Raw genomic sequence first — 23,243 nt, forward strand, 5'->3', positions numbered from 1 at the left:
CCAAGTAATGGCCAGCCAGTCCCTGAGTGGTGGCAGCCCTCACAAACCTCCTCCTGTTTTGCTGCTGAACGTGGCGCGTTTTAGTGTGGAATATCCCTCTGGAGGCGTGTAAGCCCTGCTCAGCAGTAGCCAAATCATCTCCATGTTACCAGCTCTGGTTTGGTCACAAATCTACAGCACAGTAGCACATGTTCTGTCAGGAAAATTACTTATCCCAACCAACACCAGTACAATGCAGTTCACATGTAAAAACTGTAAAGGTATGGAGTATATATAAAGAAGATACATGTAATGTATTATGTAAGCCTTAGATGAAAACACTGTTGCATTAAATTTGGAATAATTTTGCTCCCCTTATACTCAACAGGTTATATATGCTTTTAATATATTTTGAGATTGTAATATTCTGGTAACCTCCATTTTAAGGGATGGTAAATTTAAAATATTTTGGACTACTGTTGATGGTCAGCTAATTAAAATTTGATTTAGTAGTTAGGTAGAACTTTATTTTATTTTGTGTACCTGCAGAGTTTGCCTTAATTAAAACAAATTTGCTTAAAAGTAATTAAATGAGACAAGACAGAAGTAGTATTAATTTTTAAAATAACACTGTGGTGCTGGCTTCTTAAGAAAGTGATATTGCTTACTTCATGTTTTGCAATAAAGTAGAATCCCTAGATCTTAAAGGTGTACATATATGCCCTGATTTTCTCATATTTTATTTCGCATGAACTTACTCTACCATGTGTGAGCAACTCATAACCTGAAATGGAAAGATCTCTATTGTAATTATGTACTGGAATTACTATAATTTTCAATTTATGCCCTGCAACTTTTCATAGGCCATATATAAAAAAAAGAAAATCAGACCTCTTTGTTTTTTTTTTTGATTAGGGGTGTGTTTGTAAAGAAAGGATTCTAAAAAATGCTTTTTAACACGAAGGCCTTAATTTGAAAATGTGTGCTAAAGTCCTTCTACATTCATACTGAGGTTAGGAATTTTCAAAATTAACACAATACTTCAATTTGAATCTACCTTGCAGATGCCAAAGCAAACCCAGTAAAAAGTGAATGACAGCTGCAATTAATGCTTATGATGGAGTAATGACACTTTTTTTTTTTTTTTCCAACAATGAACAGGTGACTTCAGGATACAAAGCCACAACAATAAGTAATGCACTTCCTCCCCCCTTTCTGGACCCATTGCTGTCTCCTTCACTCATGGAAGACTCTGAGCTGAGGCAGCTGGTCCTGGAAATCCTGCACAACCTCATTGATCGGCACGACAACAGAGCCAAGCTGAGAGGGATAAGGTAGTTCCTTTAATTTATTACCTACGTGAAATTACAGTTCATTACCTGGATGACAAGTCCTGTTGATTTTTAAATGTTTTTTTGCTAATATGAATTATTAATGAACTGTTTTGGTAAATTCACAATTTAGTGAAATTGTGAATTGCTCAGTGTCGTTTATTCATGGCAGCTGTTTTACAGGTAAGCCTCAGAGCACAGTATCTTAAATAACCATTACACATGTAATAGTTTAGCTGTGTAGAAGACAGAATTTTATTTTCATTTCATGTAGGTAAAAAATACATGATTGTCATAATTCTCTTTCTGGTTCTCCCTCTTCAACTGAAATTTGAATATCCTTGTTAAGCATGGATGTAATTAAAATGGGAATTGGGTTGAGATCTGTTTTGAATAATTCCTGTACTCCACATTCTTTTCAACTTTTTTTTTCCTTCGCTAAAACAACACATTTCTTGCATTTGTAGAATAATTCCAGATGTTTCTGATCTAAAGATAAAACGAGACAAGATTTCAAGGCAAGACGTGAGCTTCATGAAAAAGGTAATAGAATGAAACATCACTTTCCTGTATAGAAATAAAGAACTGAACCAGTGGATTTGCTTTTCTTCTATAGCTGTAATTTTGCAAAGAGTCACAAAGATAATTTTCAAACTATTTTAATCAAGTTACAGTGATTTCAATGTTGAGGTGCTCTAGATGCTTAAAAAATAATTCCATGCAATAAAACTTTAATTTATGTCTTCAGTTAAAGCCTTTATAGGCATGAAATTAGAACAGCATATGTCAATACCATGATTCTGAAAAGATCTCCCTGTTGTTAGATCCCTGCACAGCTCAGTAGCAGTATTTCACTTGTATGGCTTTTATTTTTGCCATATTTTTGTATTTTTAGACAATTTTGTATTTAGAAATCTTTTTTAGCTGTGGTACAGGAGCTTATGTCTTATGTTTTAGGTAAAGATGTCAAAGAAATTTAACTTTGCACAAAACAGTTCTGTTTTAAAAGATTCTTTTCACAGGACTTTGTACCATGTGATTTCTCAGTATATTTGGTTCTAAAGAGAAAAACATGATTTTGGTAGATGATACTTATGTGGAGTGAAATTGCTCATAGTAGACACCTTGGATTTTATGAGGGAAAAATTTATAAAGCTGTTACTGTGCTCTGTCATTCCTGACTGTGGTTTATCTGTGTAGGTATGTAAACAAAAAACAGAAAATACTGAAGTAGGCCAAAATACTACATATGTAATAATATGCAAACTGGAGTTGTGCAGCATTCAATAACATTGCAAGATAAATGTTCTTGTGAAGTTAGTCCAGTTAATATTCTTTCCAGTACATGTACAACTGGAATAATACAAATATAAAAAATACTCCAACATTGGCAATTATTAGTAATGTATCTTTAAAAAGGTGAATTAAATTTTAATTCATTAATTTAATATGTATGCTTTAAAGCAGATTGGATAAGATATATTTAGCTAGATTAAAGCTGTAGTTGTCAAACTAAATATTTCAATTGTTAATATTGATCTGAAAAAAGGCAGAAGAGGAAGAGTGATTCTTCACAGGTCAAGAAAAGATCATACAGGCTTCAAAAAATGCATTTGAAATATATTTCCCTGGAAAATGGAGTCAGGAGTCAGTCAGTGATAACCTGTGTGATTCTGTTTCAGGTGCATATCATAGGTGTAATGTTACTCACCTGGTGTAGATGTGCATGTTGGCAGCCTGCTCTTCCCATATGCTCTGCGTAATCAAAGGAGAGGGATGAGGCATCTCCAGAAATCCTTAATATCTGGACAGCCATTTAGGCTGGTTTGATGTTACATGGAGATCCTGAGGCAATTGTGTATCACACCCATGTGGAATGGAAGCAAACATAGGCACAAAATTCTTCATCTCAGACAACTTCTCAGTTAATATCTATCCCTTATTTGAACAGAAATATTTAACTTCTTGCATTTTCCAGTCTTCTAGAAAGATACATATTGAGAAAATCGACATAGTAATTTATTTTCCTATTTGAGTTTATCAATTTGTCAATCACAATTCCTTATCAGTGGGATAAAAGATTTCATTACTTTTATTTTCCAAATATACTGGATCTTTAAACAGCTAAGCTTTATTTTGTAGTAGCTTCTGTGCTTTGTTAATACATCTGTTTCCCTCTTTTCTAAGTACAGTGTGTTTGATTTTAGAAAAGTAATGAAATGACCAACAATGTCATCATTATTTCTTAAGTAAATATCTTCTGTTTGAAAAAGACAGGTTGAAAACCCCTTTTCTTCCTCCTTCTAGAGCTGACTTAGTAAGTCTAGAGTTAGTCTTTAGATCTCGAAAATTAACTGTGTCAGCTGATACAAACTTGTACTATCCCCACAGATGAAGAATGCTGGGGTGGTACTGAGCTCTGTGTTCCATACAACACCTGCTGCTTATCCTGTGTTTCTTGTATTTGCATTTTTCTTTTGTGTTGAGGTAATAGCTTCTTTACAGAGATTTGGTTAGGCACAGTGTGTTGAGGAGAAAGTCACTTTTGAAGTGGAGAGTCTTTCAGTTAAGAGCTGCAGCCTCCCTACACACATAGGTAAATGAGCCCTGCTCACCTTCTGAAACACCTTCTAAAAGAATTTTTCTTTGTTTGCTGTTTGAGGAGAGTTGCCTAATGAACAAATGTGATGTTTTCACAAGGATGATAGCACTTGGAACTTATCATTTACTCAAATGTTCTTGAGAATATATCAAGATTACTTTCTGGTTTCTCCTTTTCATAAAAGGGCAAATATTTTTTTCTAATATTTCAACAGGAAATTAATTCCAACATCTGATACTGTCCAGTAATCATGCAATTCTCTGTATCATCTTCTCTATCTGAACATTTGTGCATAAAGTAGAACAGTACAGTGTTCATAAAGAATCCGTTGTTCGAAACTTGAGGTCTGTTTGATCAATTATGTTCTTGTTTATGTATGTATGTGTACACATGCATTTTAGCCTTTTTATTTTTTTTAATTCTCTGTCTCAATTAATCTAACATCAAAGTTGGCCCTGTTTGGAGTAGTGAGTTGGACTAGAAGACCTTCAAATATTCTTTATAAACTAGATTATTCTATTATTTAATACCTATTTTCCCTTTTATGTCTTTTATAGCATGGTCAGCAGTTGTACAGACACATATATTTAGGCTGCAAAGAAGAAGACAATGTCCAAAAAAACTTTGAACTACTGTTTACATCTCTAGCTCTTACCACAATTGAGCTGGCCAATGAAGAAGTGGTTATTGACCTCATTCGATTAGCTATTGCCTTGCAGGTATGAGTCTATGTTGGGTTCATTGATTGACAATTTATGTGTCTAAATGGAGATGTGAGGAACTTGGGAGTTTTGTATATTGATCTTCAAACTGGAAATCTCGTAATTCGTTCTGAACTTGATTGGTCACTAAGGAAGAGTACTTTGTATGTACCACTTACTAATGGGGAAACTTCATCTAATCAGTTTTGTAACAAACTTCCACAGCATGTGCTGTTCAGGAAAAACAGCACACATGGAAATTTGTTGAAGACTTTCTTAGAATCACTGATACTCGTTAGCAGAGTGACAGGGTGCTCTCTCAACCTGTGATCTTGTGTTCTGTATAAAATGTATGGACTGTCTGCACCCAGGATGAAAACTTCTGTATAATTGGTTGGTTTGAAAGAGTTACTAAACCAGGGTATTTCATCTTACCTTAGAGCAAAATTCTGTCAGTGTCTTAGGCTTTATTCTTTAACATTTCCTAAATTAAGGAATTTCCTAACCTATTTCCTTAATAGGTTCAAATATTAACTCATACTTGCATACAGTCCTCAGGGAAATTGGATAGCTTGCTAGGTTTACCTGTATTCAGATAAAAAATAAAGTAGTGCTAACATGTGCCCTGGAAATTTGATTAAATCAGGCCCTGTATTCCCAGTTCACTCTGTCATTAACTTTACTCCCAAATGTGCAGCTGCATTATAAAACATCTGAAATGCAATATGCATCCTTAATTTTTAAATATGGACTAAATCCTTACTTGATGCAAATTACATTAGGAGTTTTACTAGAGCAAAAAAAGTAGTCTGAATAAACACAGAAGTGCTAATATGCATTAAATAATTCCCTTTATTGTTCTCTATCTGTGATTATGCTGCTTGTAATATTCCTGAGAAAATGTTATGATCAACAGGTGGTCAGGATAAGACACTGCCAGTCATCAATCTGTACTTCCTGTCTGAGAAACAGAATTTTGAGTTGAGTAAATTTATTTCTTCTCATAATGGTTGAATCGTTTAAGCTCTCTAAATTCAGATCAATATATTCCTACTTCAGGAGTGAGCTAAAAGACTAGACTTTTAAGATAAGAGATAGTAAAATTTAAGTAATAGCAGATAAACATCATAGGTCAGGTAGTTACCAATGATAATTTTGACTTCCATATATTCGGGACAGCCTGCTAACTTTGCAAAACATAATGCTCCCCATTTTTTTCCAGGACATTGCCATCATCAATGAGGATAATCTGCCAATGTTTAATCGTTGTGGTGTCATGGCATTGGTTGCAGCATATCTGAACTTCCTGAGTCAGATGATTGCAGTTCCTGCCTTTTGTCAGCATGTCAGCAAGGTAGTTATATACCTTGTAGTTTACATAGTTAAATAATTCAGGTCGTTTAGAGGAATACACAGTCTACTGTGAAATCAGTAAATAACTTGTGTCAGGCACTTGATTGTGGTGTTGATCTCCTGTATTTGTCTCCATTGACATTGTTCTCCATCTTCAGTCTCTCATGGCATTACTTGCTGACTCTTAAAATTATAAACAAAATAATCTTCCCTCAAGGTATAGCCTTTTTATTTTTCTTATGGTACCATGTATGAAGGGCCAAATCTCTGTTTGGTATAAGGCTTCGTGGCCACACTGTCTTTGGTAAAAGACATTGACGTGCACTAGACCATGAGAACCAGATTTTTAGTCCATAGGGTGAGAGCTGCAGTCTCTTTCCCTGGTTAAAAGAAATCTCAAATGTCTCATTTGTGTTGGGGTGGATGTTAGTGAAGGTTAGGTATTGAAGAAAACAACAGTGGAACTACTCCATTTGTACTATTTGACTTTGACTTGGTTTTTTTGGTTTGTTTTTTTTTTTTCAGGTCATTGAAACCAGAAGTGTGGAAGCAGCTTATTTTCTACCAGAAACAATTTTCAAAGAGAAATGCGAGTAAGTAGATACAAAATGGGAATTAGTGGACAGTGAAGTCCCTATTTTGCTATTAAAAATCATACATCATTGAAAAATGTTCCATATGTGAAAAAAAACCCAGAGTTTTTGTGCTGTTCTGGACAGGCAGAAGAAACCCAAGCATTAAAAGCATGTACTCTTAAAGGGAAAAAAAAGTAGGTTTCAAACTTTATGCCAGAGGCATTTATGCACAATAAGATGCTCAGTGTGCTAACACAGCAAAATAAATGACTACAGCAGGATCACCTAGAGCAGACTGTGCCACAGGACCACATCCAGATGATTTGTAGTATCTCCAGGAATGGAGACTCCACAGCCTCTCTGAGTAACCTGTGCCAGTGCTTGGTCACCTTCCCCTTCACACAAAAAGGTGTTTCCTGATGTTCAGACAGAATCTTGTGTGTGTCAGTTTGTGCCCATTGCCTCTGGTTCTGTCACAAGCAGCACTGGGAGGTGCCTAGTTCTAAGACCTTTGCACCCTCCCTCCCATAAGGGAGCTGTACACATTGATGAGATCCACCTTCTCCTCTCCATGCTGGTCTGGTTCAGCCCTCTCAGTCTTCACGGGAGAGATGCTCCAGTCCCACAGTCCACCTTAGTGACCCTGTGGCGGGCTCCCTACATGTCCTGGCTGGCCCAGCTCCTGACTCAGCACTCCAGGTGTGGCCTTTACAGAGCTGAATAAAGAGCAAGGATCTCTTCCCTCAGCCTCCTGATGCAGCCCAGGATACCCTCAGTCTTTTTTGCCACAAGGGCACGCTGCTGGCAAATGACAAATATTACAATTAATTAATTACTATTCGTATTACTGTTGCTGTGCAAGTTGGGGTTCAGATATACAAGTGTTAAAGTAATCTAAAATATTGCAGAAGTTTTCAGTGGACTGATTTTAGGTGTGCATTTATTCCTACAAAACTGACCAAGCTTTATTTCCATCTGGTCATTATGATTGACCCTTCTTGGTTGCTCACAGACATTAGAAAAATATTTTACTTAACCAACAAATATCTATTGGTAGACAATAACTTCAAATATATGTTTTGACAGTCTTCCAGCATCCTTAGAGAAGGATGAAAAAGATTTATTTTTCTTGACCAACAAGATTGCAGAATCATTAGGAGGCAGTGGATACAATGTGGAAAGATTGTCAGTTCCATATGTGCCCCAGGTAACAGGTAAGTGGTGGTCAGTAGCAACACCACTTAGTACTGTATATTAAGAATGTTTTGCTGATGTGTTGCATGCCAATGAAATGCAATGTGACTGCTTGGCAACAAAACCTAATCAGATAATTTTGTCTTTTCAAGGCAGTTTTCTTTTTCCTCATTAGCTACTGTATAATTGCTAAGAAGTTTCAGCTATTTGTCCTTTTAAGGTTTTTTCCTTAAAAAAGAAAGTGGGGCAGAAAGTCCTAGAACCCATTTTGACTCTTTTTAATGAAGTCTTTGCTTCAAAAGAATACCTTTGCTAACTCGATCTAGAAAATGAGGAAGGAATATACAAGTCAGCTTACTTTATCCTTTTTGCATAAACATTGGGTGAAAGATACTCCATCCTTTTGCCATATGGTCTTGTGCTGATTTATTTGCCTTAAATTCTCAATGAGTAGAGGTTAATTTAAGCAAGAATGAGATGTTTTCCTCCATCAGATACCTATGCAAACTTAGTGTCAGGTAACAGTGGAAATAAAGTGTTGCCTGAGGAAGAGTTGTGGCAGTTCATGCTGCACAGGCTAAGTGAATAACATGAGAAGGACTACCTAGCATGTGACATTCGTATGCTTTTGGCTTTTAACATATTTTCAACAGTCAATTGAAGAACTTACTGAAAAGATTGAAGAATTTGTTCTTAACAGTGTGTTTTGTGTCTGTATATAACTGGTTGCTCTTGTAATGGACTAGGGGATACCCTAGCCCAAAGCATGGCCTTTTTAAAGTACCTAACAGTAAAATGTGATCTCTATTCTGTAGCTCACACATAGAAAGGACCAAAATATGTACAGGCAGTGAATGCCAGATGTGCTGCTCTTGCAGTCTGATTCAGAGACATTGCTGCCTGCTCTTGAATATTTCTTTTGGATAGTTACTGTGGGAGGAATCGAGTTCTCCAGACAGCAGCTGTGGTTTTACCCCAAATGCAAGCAGGCACATTAGTGATGTGTTCCAGCACAGCCAGTGTCTGTTTTCTGTTGCTAGTTGTCCTCTTCTAAAAAGGATAATGTTCCTGTACTTATTTCTTCTGCCATCTAAAAAGCCAGTCAATGTTATATTTTAGTATTGACAGGAGAGGTGGGCAGTAGGTGAGGAAGTGTTACAGCTTTGAGTGAATGAGAATGGAGTGAGGAAGATAGCCTGGTTTGAAATTTATGTTAAGCCTCTTCTAGAAACTGAGATATATTTGCACCCAAATGACCTCACTAAGGTTTTCTTGCATACTTTGCTAAAAATGCATTCCCACACAGGAAAAGATGTAAGTTCTGTGTAAGTTCTGACATCAGCATTGAGTTTAGCTGAAAGTGTGTGATTAACTGCCTCTGCAGGTGATGAGAAATTGCCGTATTTCATCCAAGTCTTAGCATATGTGAATCAAATGGGTTCAGGGATTTTGTAATTTTGTATAAAGAGCAGCAACCAAAACTTGTTCCTTGACTGTTGCCATAGCTGGTTAAGTTCACTAATCTCTGATCCTGTGGAATATTGAGCTTCCCAAGCTTTTAATTTAACTAAATCAGGACAAAGTGAATATTTTGGAATTCCTAAGCACTTTTTTTTTTTACTGCAATGAAATGTTACATTTCTGCTATTAATATTAGAATGCTAGAATGTAGTGTTTCAAAAGAGATCATTAATAATAAAAAATTACCCTTTTTTATGTATTCCTGTGAAATCTAGGGTTGAACCCAAAACAGCAGTAAATATTACATCCTAATTATTTCTGCCATTTCCAAATATCAGTGATACAATGCTTAACAATGACTTATAGACGTAATTTTGTTATGTTGTCTGTGTTTCATGTCTTGATACTTCTAACAACTAGAAAGACATTCTTACTTGCAAATTTTTATACCTGTTTCTCTTTCTTACTTGAGGGAGGGAGAAATCTAATAATTTAAAATACTTTCAATCTTCTTTTTTGTATATATATATTTAGACAGATATTTAATTCAATTCTATTTCCATCAGGCAAAAAAACTCATAAATGCAAACACAAGTCAAAAGGTAAAAATGAGCTGTAGGTCAGCCTGCTCTCCTGCCTGTGGTGTATCCCTCTAGGATGTGCAGTCAAAAAAATGCTTTTAGAGGGTCTAAAGACCTTTAGGCCAGAAATTATGAGAAATTGTGTTGTACTTAGTGGACTTAGTGTTTCCTTATGCTTTTCTTTTTTTTTTTTTTTCTCTCCTTGACATGCCTGTAGCAATGTTAGCTGCTGTGGGGTTTGCTGTTGTGTTTCCTTCTGATTTGGTACTCTACCAAATTGTAGTTTCCTGTTTCGTTTTCCTGAGCAGGTAGTAGAGCTATAGGTATCATTTTTGTGATGGTACTAATTACCTCTTTGAGTGACGTTTCAAAAACCTGTAGAAAATTGGAAGAACCTCTCAGCTATTCAAAGAATGATGATTCATCTTAGGCACTGGCCTTTCAGGATAATATCTGCACAAGTAATAGAGTCACTCACCCAGGAAAAGAGGCACCTTAAAGGTCATCTTGTTCCAAGCCCCCTGACAATGGGCAGGGATTCCTTCCACTATGCTAGATTGTCCAAAGCCCCATCCAGCCTGGCTTTGAGCACTGCCATGGATAGGGCAGCCACAGTTTCTTTGGTCAACCTGTGCCAGTGCCTCACCACCCTCCTGGGAAAGAATTTCTTCCAAGTATCTAATCTAAATCTACCCTCTTCTAGTTTAAAGCCATTGTCCCTTGTCAAAAGTGTTGGATCCTGCCTGGGTCAGTGAGGTGACACACAGAGCTGCTCCCATTGCCCCTGGGAGCCTTGGCACGAGCTGGAGTAGTGGGTGTTGGAGCTCCATCACTGTCCTCAGACCCCTGGGCTCCTTCATGTGTGTGGATGAACACTGTATCTTATAAGAGAAAAAATGATAATTCTCCCAATTTTTTTACCCACTTAATATGTTGAAATTAGAGATAAATGGATATAAATCATATGCAAGTTTAGTGAGGCATCCATTACAAAAATGAATTCTATCCAAAGCAGTAAAATGTATCTTGTGGTTTGTGTGTCAATTATAGAGACAGCAGCAAGATGGCAGCAGAGATGTGGTTTTGTCGAGTGTTTCCTCTTGGGAGCTGAGGTGCTTTCCTCAGATTTGGAATGTCTTGGGTCATGTACCAGGGAGCCATCAGGGATTAAAAATTCAGTAAATCCCTCAGAATGCCATTTCAAATGCTCAGGGCCTCTGAGAACCTGGCAAATATTAGTAGAATTCAGGTGTTTTTCACTAATCTTGTTCTTTCATTGCCTCTCAATCTTAAAATGACATTTCATTTATGCCACTTCTGAAAGTTATTTCTTGGTTTTTAAAAGCTGAGCATGTTCAGCTCTGCTTGAATGAATTTTGTTTTTTTCATGCTCAATATTTGCATTGCAAAGGCAGTTTGCTTGGCTAGAAATGGTTTAAACAAAGGTTGCAGAAGAACCAGCATAAATTACCTTGTCACAGGGGACTTTTAAAGTCCTCCTTTTTTTAGTATCAAGTACCTGTAGCTGCTTGTAACTCTGTAGTGCAAGTCATCAAATAATAACAGCAATAATTTGATCAATCAAATGGCTTGATCTTGGCTAAAATCTAAAATGTGACATTGCAATTCATTGTTATTTAAATGAGAGACACAAAAGTCAGGCCACTCAAGTGTTTGTTTGTCAGAGGATCCATGTGACAAGTCTTAAATGTATTTTTACTGTTCATAAAGATATTTTGTTAATATATTAAGTGTCAAAAATGAGAAAACAATAGTGGTACATTGTCCTAGGACTGCAGTCAACGAAGGAGATTCCATCAACTGCTGCATCATTTGATCATAATCTCCTTATGCATTAAATTATGCTGCTTCTTTTAGTATCAGCACAGTTGGTCTTATTCTGACAACTTTTTAGGCCAGCTGGACCTGCTGAAATATTTGTAGGAAGTGAGAAAGGGAGATATTTTTTTTCACCCAGTAGATTTTTAGACTTGCTGAATATGGTACTTGTAGCAACAAGAATAAGGAAGGATTGTTGTTCATTTCCATTCAGAAATCTTTGTTTCTTCTGTCATTGAATCATCTTCTAAGAAGCCCTTTTCTGTTTCAGAATACCTTAAAATTAAGACCTTAATATTTCTATTTCACAACCAAAAAGAAAAAAATTCAGGCTTTTGTAAAGAATTTTACAGCTATGTATCATCATGTGCTATGTTACTTATTTTGCATTTGAATAAGACCTCAATTTTTAAGATTCTGGACTTGCAAGGGAATGTCAAAGATATCTATAATGAGAAGATGAACTATAAAAGGTTATTTTTCTTCATATTTAGTAATTTAGAGCAGTAACTCTAAATGTATAATTTTTTACAATTGAAATGATAAAATAGATGATCTTGGATTAAACAGGCATATTGAAATAAATCTGCATCTGGTGGGTAGATATTTGACTGATTATTTCAAGAGTGTTATGCAAAAGGTAAGATTTTCTTCTTGTGGTAGATGAGGACAGACTCTCCAGGAGGAAGAGTATTGTGGACACAGTGTCTCTTCAGGTGGATATTCTGTCTGGCAACAACACAGACGATAAGGTATGAAAATCTCAAATTATTTTAAAACAGCATCTTGAGTGGAGGGAGGGGGGAAATGCAAGTGAAGTTTTCTCAGGAAGACAAATATCTGATTATTCTAGCAATGTTAAATACTTCAGGGGCTTGGCTTTTATTAAGTTGTGTGTTTACAGAGTTGTCAAAAACACTCTGCTGATCTTATTGTATAAAAGAGTAAAGTATTTTGTCACTACAGTTGTTACAGTTAGTACTGCAGATTATGGTGTACCAATACATTTATTTACATGCTGAACAACTGGTATTTTTATGAGTACACATTCTAAAATGTTTTCTTTGCATTTTGAGGTATACAGTAAATTTCAGCATCTGTAGCCCTGTATCATTTGAAGCATTTAAGAAACTTGTTGAACAGCCTGGGGCTGTGAGATACAAGCCTAGAGAAATAGGAGCCTGGTGGGAGACCTGCAGTCTCTGAGGGGGACAGGCTATGTGCACCAGTGTCACTGTTCCCCTCCAGAAGAGTTTGGCATGCTGCATGTAAAAGTCACAGGAAGGATAAAGTAGCAGCAAAAAGTTCATATGTAGAGTACAGGAGCTGCTGATAATTATTCCTTAGGAAGACCACATTAAAATTATCCCACATCGCTTGGCACTTCATTTGAAGTATTTCTTAAAATAAATTTCTACTTCTACTGAGCATTTTTCAAGGTTCTGCTGATTTTTATTAACTAGATATCTGCTGGCTGCATGGAGATTAGCTGTTAAAATTGAGGTGTTTGTACATCAGATGAGGTACAGATGATTCCTGCTTTTGAGATCCTCAAGCACAAACTGCCTGGAGACACGAAGCAAAACACATGGACTGAGTCAAGCTGAATGTTAGTTATAAATTCAGTATTAAGCTATAGCAAAGGAGCAAGCTTTACTTTAGACAGAAGTGATGTATTTTGTATTATTATTACTATTACTATTTCTTTTTCCTTTGTGCTCATGATACCTCAGTTGATCTTTCATGTTCACTTTTTGCTTTTGTGTTTTAGCAAGGATACGGATAAAAGTTCATGAGGAAGAATTAAAAAGTGTTTGAAAAATAAATGAGACAATCTGATCTCTAGCTTTCTGAAGCAAGTAAATGCTCCTCATGGGACTGAGGCTGTTTGACATTAATGCATGATTTTAATAAAGAATATTATATGTGGTTACATGTAATCCAACAACTCTCTTGAAAGTAGAATTGAATGAGAGAAGTTTCCATTTCAGATTTCAAGTTATGCTGATGTTATGTCAAGCATTGATATGTAGACTTTTTGAAGTGGATGTAGTTGTTGTAGATAAAATCTCTTTATGGGTTCTCAGCTTAATGTGATCTTAATGTAGTCCAGTATCTCAGAAAATTAATTACTTTTTATCTCTTAAAAACAATAATTTATTAATCAGGGATACAGGGAGCAGAATATTCTTCCTTTACTTGCTTTATGAGGTGTATTTACAATGCAGAGGAGAAAACAGTATTTTCCAGTTACATGACTGCACCTTCATAGCTATATAGGAAATCTGGTTTTCTTGCTGTATAGATTAGTCAGTATAACAATCCATAACCATTAGCAGAACTAAACTGCAAGAAAACAAGCAAAAATCTTTGTGACTGAGAGGATTACCTACTTAATTAATGGAAGTTTTAGGACATAATGATGTATGGTATAATTTCTGCACTGAGATAGAAGATTGTTTATCCATAAAATAGCTGTTATTGTGTGCAGTACAAATGCAATTCTTCTCCCAGTGAATGCAATGTTTTTTGTGGTGCCAAGTCTGTTAGTGAATCCTGTTCAGGAAGATGAGTTATTCCATAGTTATCTCTATTTATAAGGTGAAAGCACTTGTAACTGCAGGTAGTACTTTTGTGGTATTAATAACCAACTATAATATAATGCTGGGTGATATCAGCAACTAATGTGGAGGTTAACTAGCACTGTGAAAGGCAGCCATAAACAACTGACATTTACCAAATGTCAGTTTTGTTAAAGCTGATTTCAGAACCTGAATATTCTTAATCTGTAGCCATATCCATGAGTATTTGTCAAAAACGGTGTTTCACTTTTTGTTCATTTATTAATTTTTATTTATTCAGAGGTAGAGAATGCGTGCTTATTAAGTAAAACCTGTTAGAAAAATATAATTTACAGCTGCAGCTCATTAAATAACTCTCATGTAAAAAGGAAACAGCTATTTCCTTTTCCCTTAACAGTAGTTCAAGCCAATGAATTAAAAAGCTGAAAGAACTCCTAATCTTCTGAATGATATAAAGGAACTTTTTGCTGCCTTTCCTCTTATCTTAAATCATATTGGACCATTCTAAAGAGTTAGTGTTTATCAGGAAAAATAAAAGTGCTGCCTGTTTGCGTGTTGGAAGGTTTGAAGTGGGGAAGTTCAAGCCGAGATACCATGTTATGTACAGGTGAAGACTGTTCTGCCATCTAAACGTTCTCTCCGAATGCCATGAGGCTGGCTTCACTGTAAATATATTTACTGGTATAGAAACTACATCTATAATGAATTGAAACACTTGCTAAACTTGCATCCTGAAGCAATTTCTGGTGATGAAAATCAGCAGCAGCAAATGGATATTCATATCAGTAGATGAACAAATTTTCTCATCAGACGTAACTTGTTATATGAAGTGCCCTCTAACTCCAGTGCTTATGATGTAAGCAGCAAATTATTTGGATCCACCAAATTATTTGTACCATCCATAGTTTGGATGGTACAAAGTTAGCCTACAGCAGTAACCATTTTCTACTCTGCACTGCACTGTCCATTGATGTTATTAGCAGCAACTGTCTAAGAACCAGTACTGAGATTTTACAGTATAGAAACACTACAGTTTATTCCTGACCTAAAGGACTCTTCTGCCAAGATCAAAATCCATTTATAAAGTATTATTGCCACAGAGCATCTACAATTTGGAAAGTTTTCCTTGATCTCATTTGATAAAAATTTCCTCACTAACTTCAGTGACTTAAAGTGTGAATTTATGGTCTGTTGGCTGTCACAGAAACTCCAAATAAAGTTGTTAGAGACGTATAAGGCAGAAAAGTTCTGGCTGTTTTGGCCTTCTGTGTTTATCATTATTTCCTTATTTTTAGAAGGTTATATGTTATATGTGATGATTAAGGAGTTTTGTTTCTATGTGTTTAGGTTGATAATACTGAAGAAATCACCTTTGAAGCTTTGAAGAAAGCCATTGGTAAGATTTATTACAGTTGTGTTTGTGCAGCATAGTTCTCTACTATGGAATTGCTGAAGGAAAGGGAAAGGCCAGAATAACATAAAATATTACTTTTATTTCTTTTCAGCTAGTGAATTTATTTAGAACTCACGTTATTTATTTCTAAATCTCTGAAATTATATCTTGATAATGTTAGTGAATTCTTTTTCTGAAGCTAATAGGTCTGAATGAAAAGCATCTGAAAATGCCTGTCATCTATTACATTCGTGGTACAGACAAAGCTATAAATGTGAGATGTTCAAGTTACATTGAGTGATTACTTGTGAAGTAACCTGAGTATTTCCGTGTATTAAGATTTTTGGTTCTTCAATGCATTCAAAAATATCTTATAAATTATACATTGTGTATTTAAAGTACTAAGATATTTTAAACGAATACTTTTCTCACAAGTCACCTGGCTATGAGAACACAGAATTATCCAGATTCCTTAATTCTTATTACTATTATTAATTGCTAATTAATCCTTTGCAGTCTAACAAAATCCTGTTTAAAATATGGGTTAAACATTGAAGTTTAGAACAGTAGACACATTCTAAATAGTAATTTAATCTGATAGTATTCCAAGTATGCCTAATGATAGGAAACTCTGGCCACCTGTCAGCATGATACTGGGAGATTCTTGTTTCTTCTTCAATCTGAACCTGTGTGCAGTAAGTGAGAAGTGCAGGCAGTAAAGCAAAAATGAGCCTGCATGTTACTTATAGTTAAAGACTTAGTAAGAAATAGGGATAATTGGGTCCTCATACCAATCTCCCTGAAATGTCATCTGCATTTTGCTTTAGGAGCAATGCCAAATGACATCTCACTTGAGAATGGTTGCATCACTTCAAGCACAAGCCTTGTTCACTTCTGCAGTGTGCATTTGATATATCTTGTACTTCATAGGCAAATATTGCATTTGTCTTTATTTTTTCATTGTTCTTTTAAGAAAACAATGGACTTGAAGAACAGGAAAAGGAAAAAAGGCGTCTTGTAATTGAAAAGTTCCAAAAAGCACCATTTGAAGAAATCGCAGCTCAATGTGAAACCAAAGTGAGTTTCTGCAAAATGTTAGCACTGAGGATATCAGTGCATTAGTGGGCATGTGCTGACTGAAGGTGATTTGTCATGTCACTGCTGCTATTACTTCTTTAGAATTTCAGTTCTTTGTTTTGTCTCCATTGCTATCAATGCTGGGAGATTCCAGTAATTAGAAGTGTGTTTTTGTTTCTTCCTAGACTGTTTGGAAGGTAATGGGTAACTTGTAATTCTTCACCTTAGTATTTTCCTTGCTATCTTTGAAATCCAGGTTCACAGTCCATTCCTATTTCATTCTGGGATAATTGGAGCAGCATTTAACCCACTATGTATTTTAAATAACTAAATGTATTTCAGGTTTGTTAAATTCCTGTCTGCAACAGCAGAATTTGCTATATAATTCTTGGCATTCCAGGACAGGCTCCCTCAATCTCAAATGCATCTTTAGGCTTGGAATCCATGCAGCAGTGGCAAAGGAAATTAAGAAATGTGGCCTAGATTTACATGTGGCAGTGTAGAACACACTCACCTGATTATGGCCTGGCTCACCCATTGTAACTCAATTCAATAGCTAAGGGTTAATAATTCAATTTTAATTTTTTTCCCTAGGCAAACTTGCTTCACGATAGACTGGCACAGATACTGGAACTCACCATCCGGTAAGGCTTTATGCTAGAAGAATATCATAACTAAAAAATTACTTTTAAAGCAATTGTGGCTATTTTCCTACTTGTTTCCTTAAAGCTATTACTGCTGAGCATGACACCATATGATATGGGGTATCCCATGGGCCAGCTCTTCATCTGTGTCCCCTCCCACCTTCCTGCCCACCTGCAGCCTACACCCTGGCACAGCAGTGTGAGGAGCAGAAAAGACCTTGACTCTGTGAAAGCTCTGCTCAGGAGTAACAAAAATATCCCTGTGTTATCAACACTGTTTCCAGGGCAAATCCAAAATACAGCCCTATACAAGGTACTGTAAAAAAAACATTATGCAAGTCAAAATCAGCACACTGAAAAAGAGTACTCTTTCATCACTTGGATTTTCTTGTTACTTCGAATCTTCCCAATAGTGAAAAATATCCAGAAACCACGTCACTGTGTCTTACAGTATCTCTGTGTCTATCAGTAGTATTGCAAGATGCTGATGGTTTCCCATTGCTGCATCTGGTTGAGAAAATAATTAATCATTGAGTACCCTAAATAGTACATTTATTGGCAATAAGATGCATTTTGATAGTTCTGTAACATCAGTGAAATTGATGATGTAGACGAGAATATAAAAATCCTCGGGGCATGATAATTCCATTAGAATTTCAGGACTAGTGTAAAATGCTGTTAGTATTTAATTATTTTATGATACACTGTTGGTATATATATGGGGGGTAGTTTACTCTTGCCTGTAAGTATGTAAAGTTATAAACAAGCAATCCATATAACTATAAATTCTGTGTATTGGTTGTGCTTCTCACACAGTCCTCCACCCAGCCCCTCAGGAACGATGACCATTACTGCTGGACATGCTCATTACCATTCTGTTCCAGTCTATGAGATGAAGTTTCCAGATCTTTGTGTGTATTAAGTGTCTTCTGAAGTCTGCTGGACATTATTTAGAGTAGAGTACAATAGAAAGAACAAGATGAGTTTTCAAATTTTATTGTTCATTGTATCTAACTTTAATATAATGATGGACATGAGCCAAATACAGATTATTTTAGCCAAATTCATGAAACTGTTGAATTGTTTTATTCTGTAATATACTTTGAGTTAGATTTTTCACATACCATGTTTCTTCATTTTCATATTTGAGTACATGTAAAAGTCAGATTTAAAATTTGTCTTGCTACATAGGTAAATATTTCAGTTACTCTAGGAATTTGTATTGCTTCAGATTCCTTTAATTTGAGATATTGTAACTGAAAAGCCTATTAAAGCCTTCTTTTTTTGTTTGGTTTGGTTTTATTTTTTGTTGGTTTTTTTTTCCTTTGGTTGGTTGGTTTGTTGGTTGTTTTTCTTTTATTATTATTCCTCTCCACCTCAGTTCTATGTCAACCTAGAATGCTTTTGACTTGCTTCATCTCATTCAATGTACCCAGTGCAGTACTGGGTGAGCTCCCTCTTGTTCATGCTGTCATAGCTACTCAACTTGTTTGGTTTGGAATAGATGAAAAAAACCAATATTTTACACGTGTTCAAATACAGTGAATGAATTAATGGACACTTGTTAAGTGTATTTTGATGCATCACATAACTTGCTTTTTAGATAGATACATCCAGTATATGTCCTGTGTTTCATGCTGAAAATTAAATCTTAAGCTTTGCGTAAGAGAGGAGACATCTCCTCTTGAAGCACGGAATTGTGCAATATATTTCATGTCTTAAGATATAAGGTTTACAGACTGTACTTTTGAAAACACTGTAGTATTTTGCTGTCTGCTTTAGTATAAATACAGGAGAGATATATTTAGTATAGCAGAAAATAAACTGAGGGCATTTTAAATCATAAATACTGAAACTATATTCTATGAGACATTTCTCTGTAGTTTATAATGGCTTTTTAGTGATATTTTAGAAATTGAAAGAAAACTCAATGAAAGCATTTAAAAATCAAGAATTTATTAAATATATTTTCAAGCAAAAGCATTTTTAGAGATGCATCTCTGTGTTTGTTTTTGTTTCATTTCTCAAACCTTTAAGGTAAGTTTCATAGGTTTACGTATCTGAGCATGTACTATTCAAATGTAAATAAACTAAAACTGATAGGGTAAATCATGGTTATTTGATTATAATTGTCAAGGCAGTCTTTATGACTCACTAAATCCTTCAGGCACAACAGCATTCATTGATGCCATGAATATTAAGTTTGAAGTAAATCTGTCTTAATCTATCTGAACCTGACTGGGGCCATGCAAACATGAATGAATGCTCTCAAATATCTCTAATAAATGTAGACATTTAATTGAGTGTTTTGGATGAGCAATGAACATGAACAAAGTAATTTAACTTCAGTTAGCCCTGCTTTGAGCAGGAGCTTGGTTTAGATGACTTTGAGAAGTCCCATCCTAAATTAATCTTTGATTGCATAACTCAAGATCTGAAGGATTATGAGCCCTGCTAATTTGCTGACTGTTTGGAGCATTTACAAACCTATTGGAAAAATGCTTTGAAGTTTTATGAACTGTATTCTACTGGACTACATTTAAAAGCCTGATGTGTCATGACATCAGAGAAATATCAGCTACTTAAACCTATGAGATGACATGCTGAGACTTTCAGAAGGCATTCACAAAGCTCAAAAGGTAATTGAGACCTTCTTTTCAGTTTAACAGTGCAATCACAGCTGTTAGTGGATGACGAAACAGCCCCTTATCTACAGCATTCCGTTGTGATTTTTACTGCTGCAGCGTATCAGCCTGATCAGACCACAGTCTACACATAAATAGGACTCTAGCTTTTAGTTTTCACTTTTTTTTCTTTTTTTTTAAGGTAAGATAATAGTTTTTTGGCCTGTATAAAGAGTGTAATTTTTTAAAAACTAAATCCAACATAGGGATACAATGTAAAACACCTACCCACTCTGTGATTTTTTTAAGAATATCACTCAGCACTTTTGTACAAAAAGAAGGAGTCTGAGTAATAAAGAATGTACTTCTGTTTGCACTTGTGCAGTATGGAGACTGTGCTGTAAATACAGGATTGTTTCTGTGATTGAATTCTGTTGCATGAATGCTGCATGTGAAAATTAGATTCAGCATTTCATTTTTTTGTTCTGTTGATGAAGTGTTTTCCCTTTATGGTGATGGTAGGTTTCTGTGTTGCCAGTGTTCAGTTTGGGAAATGCAGGTGTTGTGCAGGTGTTGTGCAGGGAGTGAAGAGCTTGTAACACTCTATGTTCACGTGATATTTAATTTCTTCCTTTATGGAAATTCAGGGAATCTGTAAGTTGATAATTGGTTCACTCTGGCCTTTCTAGACACATGGGAGATGGGAGTGACTGTAAAATGTATTGTTTTGGTAGTTATATGAGCCAATGAACAAAACCAAAAGAATTAAGAATGCTGTTTGTTGTACAGTACAAAGCTGCTTTGTTTCACTTATCTCTCTATGTTCTTCAGACAAGCTGCAGAACTTAAAAGCTCCTTATTCAAACTGGCCCTGTGTTAATCTGCAGCACACTGAGCACTGTCTTAATGGCTATAATTGGTACCCAGTTTAAATGTATTCCAGCTGTTGCTTGGAGTTCTATTTCCTATTATGTTATCTTGAAAAAAATATAGCTTTTGGTAGTGAGTCACTTCAAGATAAATTAAATCCATGGTAATTTTACAAGGTAGAAATAGCCTGTTGTCCAAAATCAGAGTAGGTCTAATTTGTCTGTTGTTCCAATGGTCATATATTCTGTACTGTACGTAATGAAGCAGTTTCAATAAATGTAAGAACACACTGTGCAATCTATATTTAAGCAATAAAATAAACCAGACTTTAAAAACTAATCTTTTCTAAGGTGTCAGTCAATTTTCATTGCTCGCAATTTATATCAATTACTTATTTTTTTTTAGCATTTGAAATAGCCCTCAGTTTACACACCCTTTTTTTTCCCCCCAGGTATTACAGCATCACATCATTATTAAACTACTACATTTATTTACTATTCATACCTGGACAGGCTTGAGAGGTGAGGCTGTGAGAATCTCATGAGGTTCAGCAAGGCCAAGTGCAAGGTCCTGCCCCTGAGATCAGGGCAATCCCAAGCACAAACACAGACTGGGAGAAAAATGGATTGAGAGAGTCCTTAGGGGGGGATTTGAGGTGTTGGTGGGTGACAAGCATAACATGTCCCAGCAGTGTGCTCTGGCAGCCCAGGAACCAAATGTGTTCTGGGCTGCACCCGATGTCCCATGGGCAGCAGGGCAAGGGAAGGGATTGTCCCCCTCTGCTCTGCCCTTGTGAGACCCCACCTGAGGTCCTGCATTCAGCTCTGGAGCCCCCAAAACAAAAAAATATTGACTTGTCCAGAGGAGGCCACAAAGTTGATCAAGGGGCTGGAGCATCTCTGCTATGGAGACACAAAGTTGGGGCTGTCCATCCTGGAGGAACATAATTTCCCCAGACTCTGGGGAGACCTTGTAGCACTTTGTAGTACCTAAAGGGGATTCAGGAGAGCTGAAGAGGGACTTTGGGCAAGGGCATGCAGTGATTAGACAAGGAGGAATGGCTTCAAACTGAAAGAGTAGGTTTAGATTAGGTATTAGGAAGAAGTTATTTCCTGTGATGATGGTGAGGCACTAGAACAGGTTGCTCACAGAAGCTGTGGATGCCCCATCCCTGCAAGTGTTCATGGCCAGGTTGGATGGGGCTTTGAGCAGGCTGGCCTAATGAATGGTGTCCCTGCCCATGGGATGGGCAAAGAATTCAATGCTTAAAAAGTTAAAATGTTGAAGTAGGAAATATTTGTAGATTAGTAGTTAATAAATTAATTGTTTGCTTTTGGGAAACATCTAGGTTTTAGCCAGTCGTGTCCCTAATCTATGAAAAATATGGTGTAACGTGACTGTGAGAATGAGAGAAAAAAGAAAAGAAGCTATGTTAAATGTTTCTTTTTGATCTTCTTGCCAGTTTTTTTATTATTTTAGTACTGATCTCTGATTACAAATAAATGTAGCTAATCATGACTAGATTATTTAGGATTTCACTTTATCAACACAGTTCATGTGGTAGTAATTAGGGCACAACTTGGGTGTTAAACTCTTCCTGAAATAAAAGATACCAAGGAAAAAAGCTCAAAGGCATTAATAACACTGCCTGAACAACAGCATATTTATTTTGTAATTTCTCTTTTACCTGACTGATTAAATGATCCATCCTTATCTCTGCAGTCAGAAAATTCAGCACCGTTGAGTGAATGTTTGCATAACCATGAAGGTAGTAATAATTAGCAGAAACGCATGGGAGTTTATTTTAAGGTGCAGTGTTCAGAGCAACAGCACCACTCTTGTCAGAGATGAACTGATGTTATTGCTACTCTGCAGTGCAATCCATTCACCTGTTTACAGGCCACTTTTCCACATTTCAGCTCATTATTCGTCTCACATTCTCATTGCACTATTTATTTATAAATTATGTGAAATGTAAAATAATTTTTCATCCCTATAATAAAAGTTGATAAAAGTTGCAGTGTAATACAGATCTCATCCTCAGCATAGGACAAAAATGGGCATTTTGCAGTTTTAGTTTTTCTTCAATACTGAGATGTACAGCGTAAAGGGGGAGTTAATTAAAATATTGTCTGCAAATAGAATTTCTCACATCCTTTGTCTGACCTCTCTGCCTTCCCTTAAAGAAAGTATTTTTGTTCTGTTGGTTTTTTCACTAGTGCTGATGGTGTAGCCACTGGGATCTGGAGGGATTCACATGACTGAATACCTTTGGAGTTTATTTTGGGAGTTTGTGTGGTGGGATTTTTTGTTTGTTTGTTTGTTTGCACTTTGCAGGGAGGTGGTAGTGTTCAGTTTTTTTATTTGTTTAGGGTTTTGTTAGTTTGGGGCATTTTTGCGCTGTAGTAATCCTTTGCACTTTTAATGTAGGAAAAAT

At 36.0% G+C, this 23,243-nt stretch overlaps 1 protein-coding gene across 2 annotated transcripts in view; it reads left to right on the plus strand.

Moving 5' to 3' along the window:
* EFR3A (EFR3 homolog A) overlaps positions 1 to 18,604 on the plus strand; it is a 50,059-nt gene extending 31,455 nt beyond the window's left edge. The window contains exons 12-23 of one of the 2 annotated variants that reach the window (XM_062504012.1): positions 1,141 to 1,313; positions 1,778 to 1,853; positions 4,470 to 4,631; positions 5,836 to 5,967; positions 6,492 to 6,559; positions 7,628 to 7,755; positions 12,280 to 12,368; positions 12,902 to 12,920; positions 15,562 to 15,594; positions 16,565 to 16,668; positions 17,263 to 17,312; positions 18,129 to 18,604. In XM_062504012.1, coding sequence (XP_062359996.1) covers positions 1,141 to 1,313; positions 1,778 to 1,853; positions 4,470 to 4,631; positions 5,836 to 5,967; positions 6,492 to 6,559; positions 7,628 to 7,755; positions 12,280 to 12,368; positions 12,902 to 12,920; positions 15,562 to 15,594; positions 16,565 to 16,668; positions 17,263 to 17,312; positions 18,129 to 18,234 — 1,140 coding nt within the window. In that variant the 3' untranslated portion in view covers positions 18,235 to 18,604. Of the gene's footprint in view, positions 1 to 1,140; positions 1,314 to 1,777; positions 1,854 to 4,469; positions 4,632 to 5,835; positions 5,968 to 6,491; positions 6,560 to 7,627; positions 7,756 to 12,279; positions 12,369 to 12,901; positions 12,921 to 15,545; positions 15,595 to 16,564; positions 16,669 to 17,262; positions 17,313 to 18,128 lie in introns of both variants that reach the window. The other variant, XM_062504004.1, reaches the window with a different exon arrangement.
* The last annotated feature ends 4,639 nt before the right edge of the window (positions 18,605 to 23,243 follow it).

Source organism: Cinclus cinclus, chromosome 1 (assembly GCF_963662255.1).
Source record: "Cinclus cinclus chromosome 1, bCinCin1.1, whole genome shotgun sequence".
NCBI classification, from domain to species: Eukaryota; Metazoa; Chordata; class Aves; order Passeriformes; family Cinclidae; genus Cinclus; species Cinclus cinclus.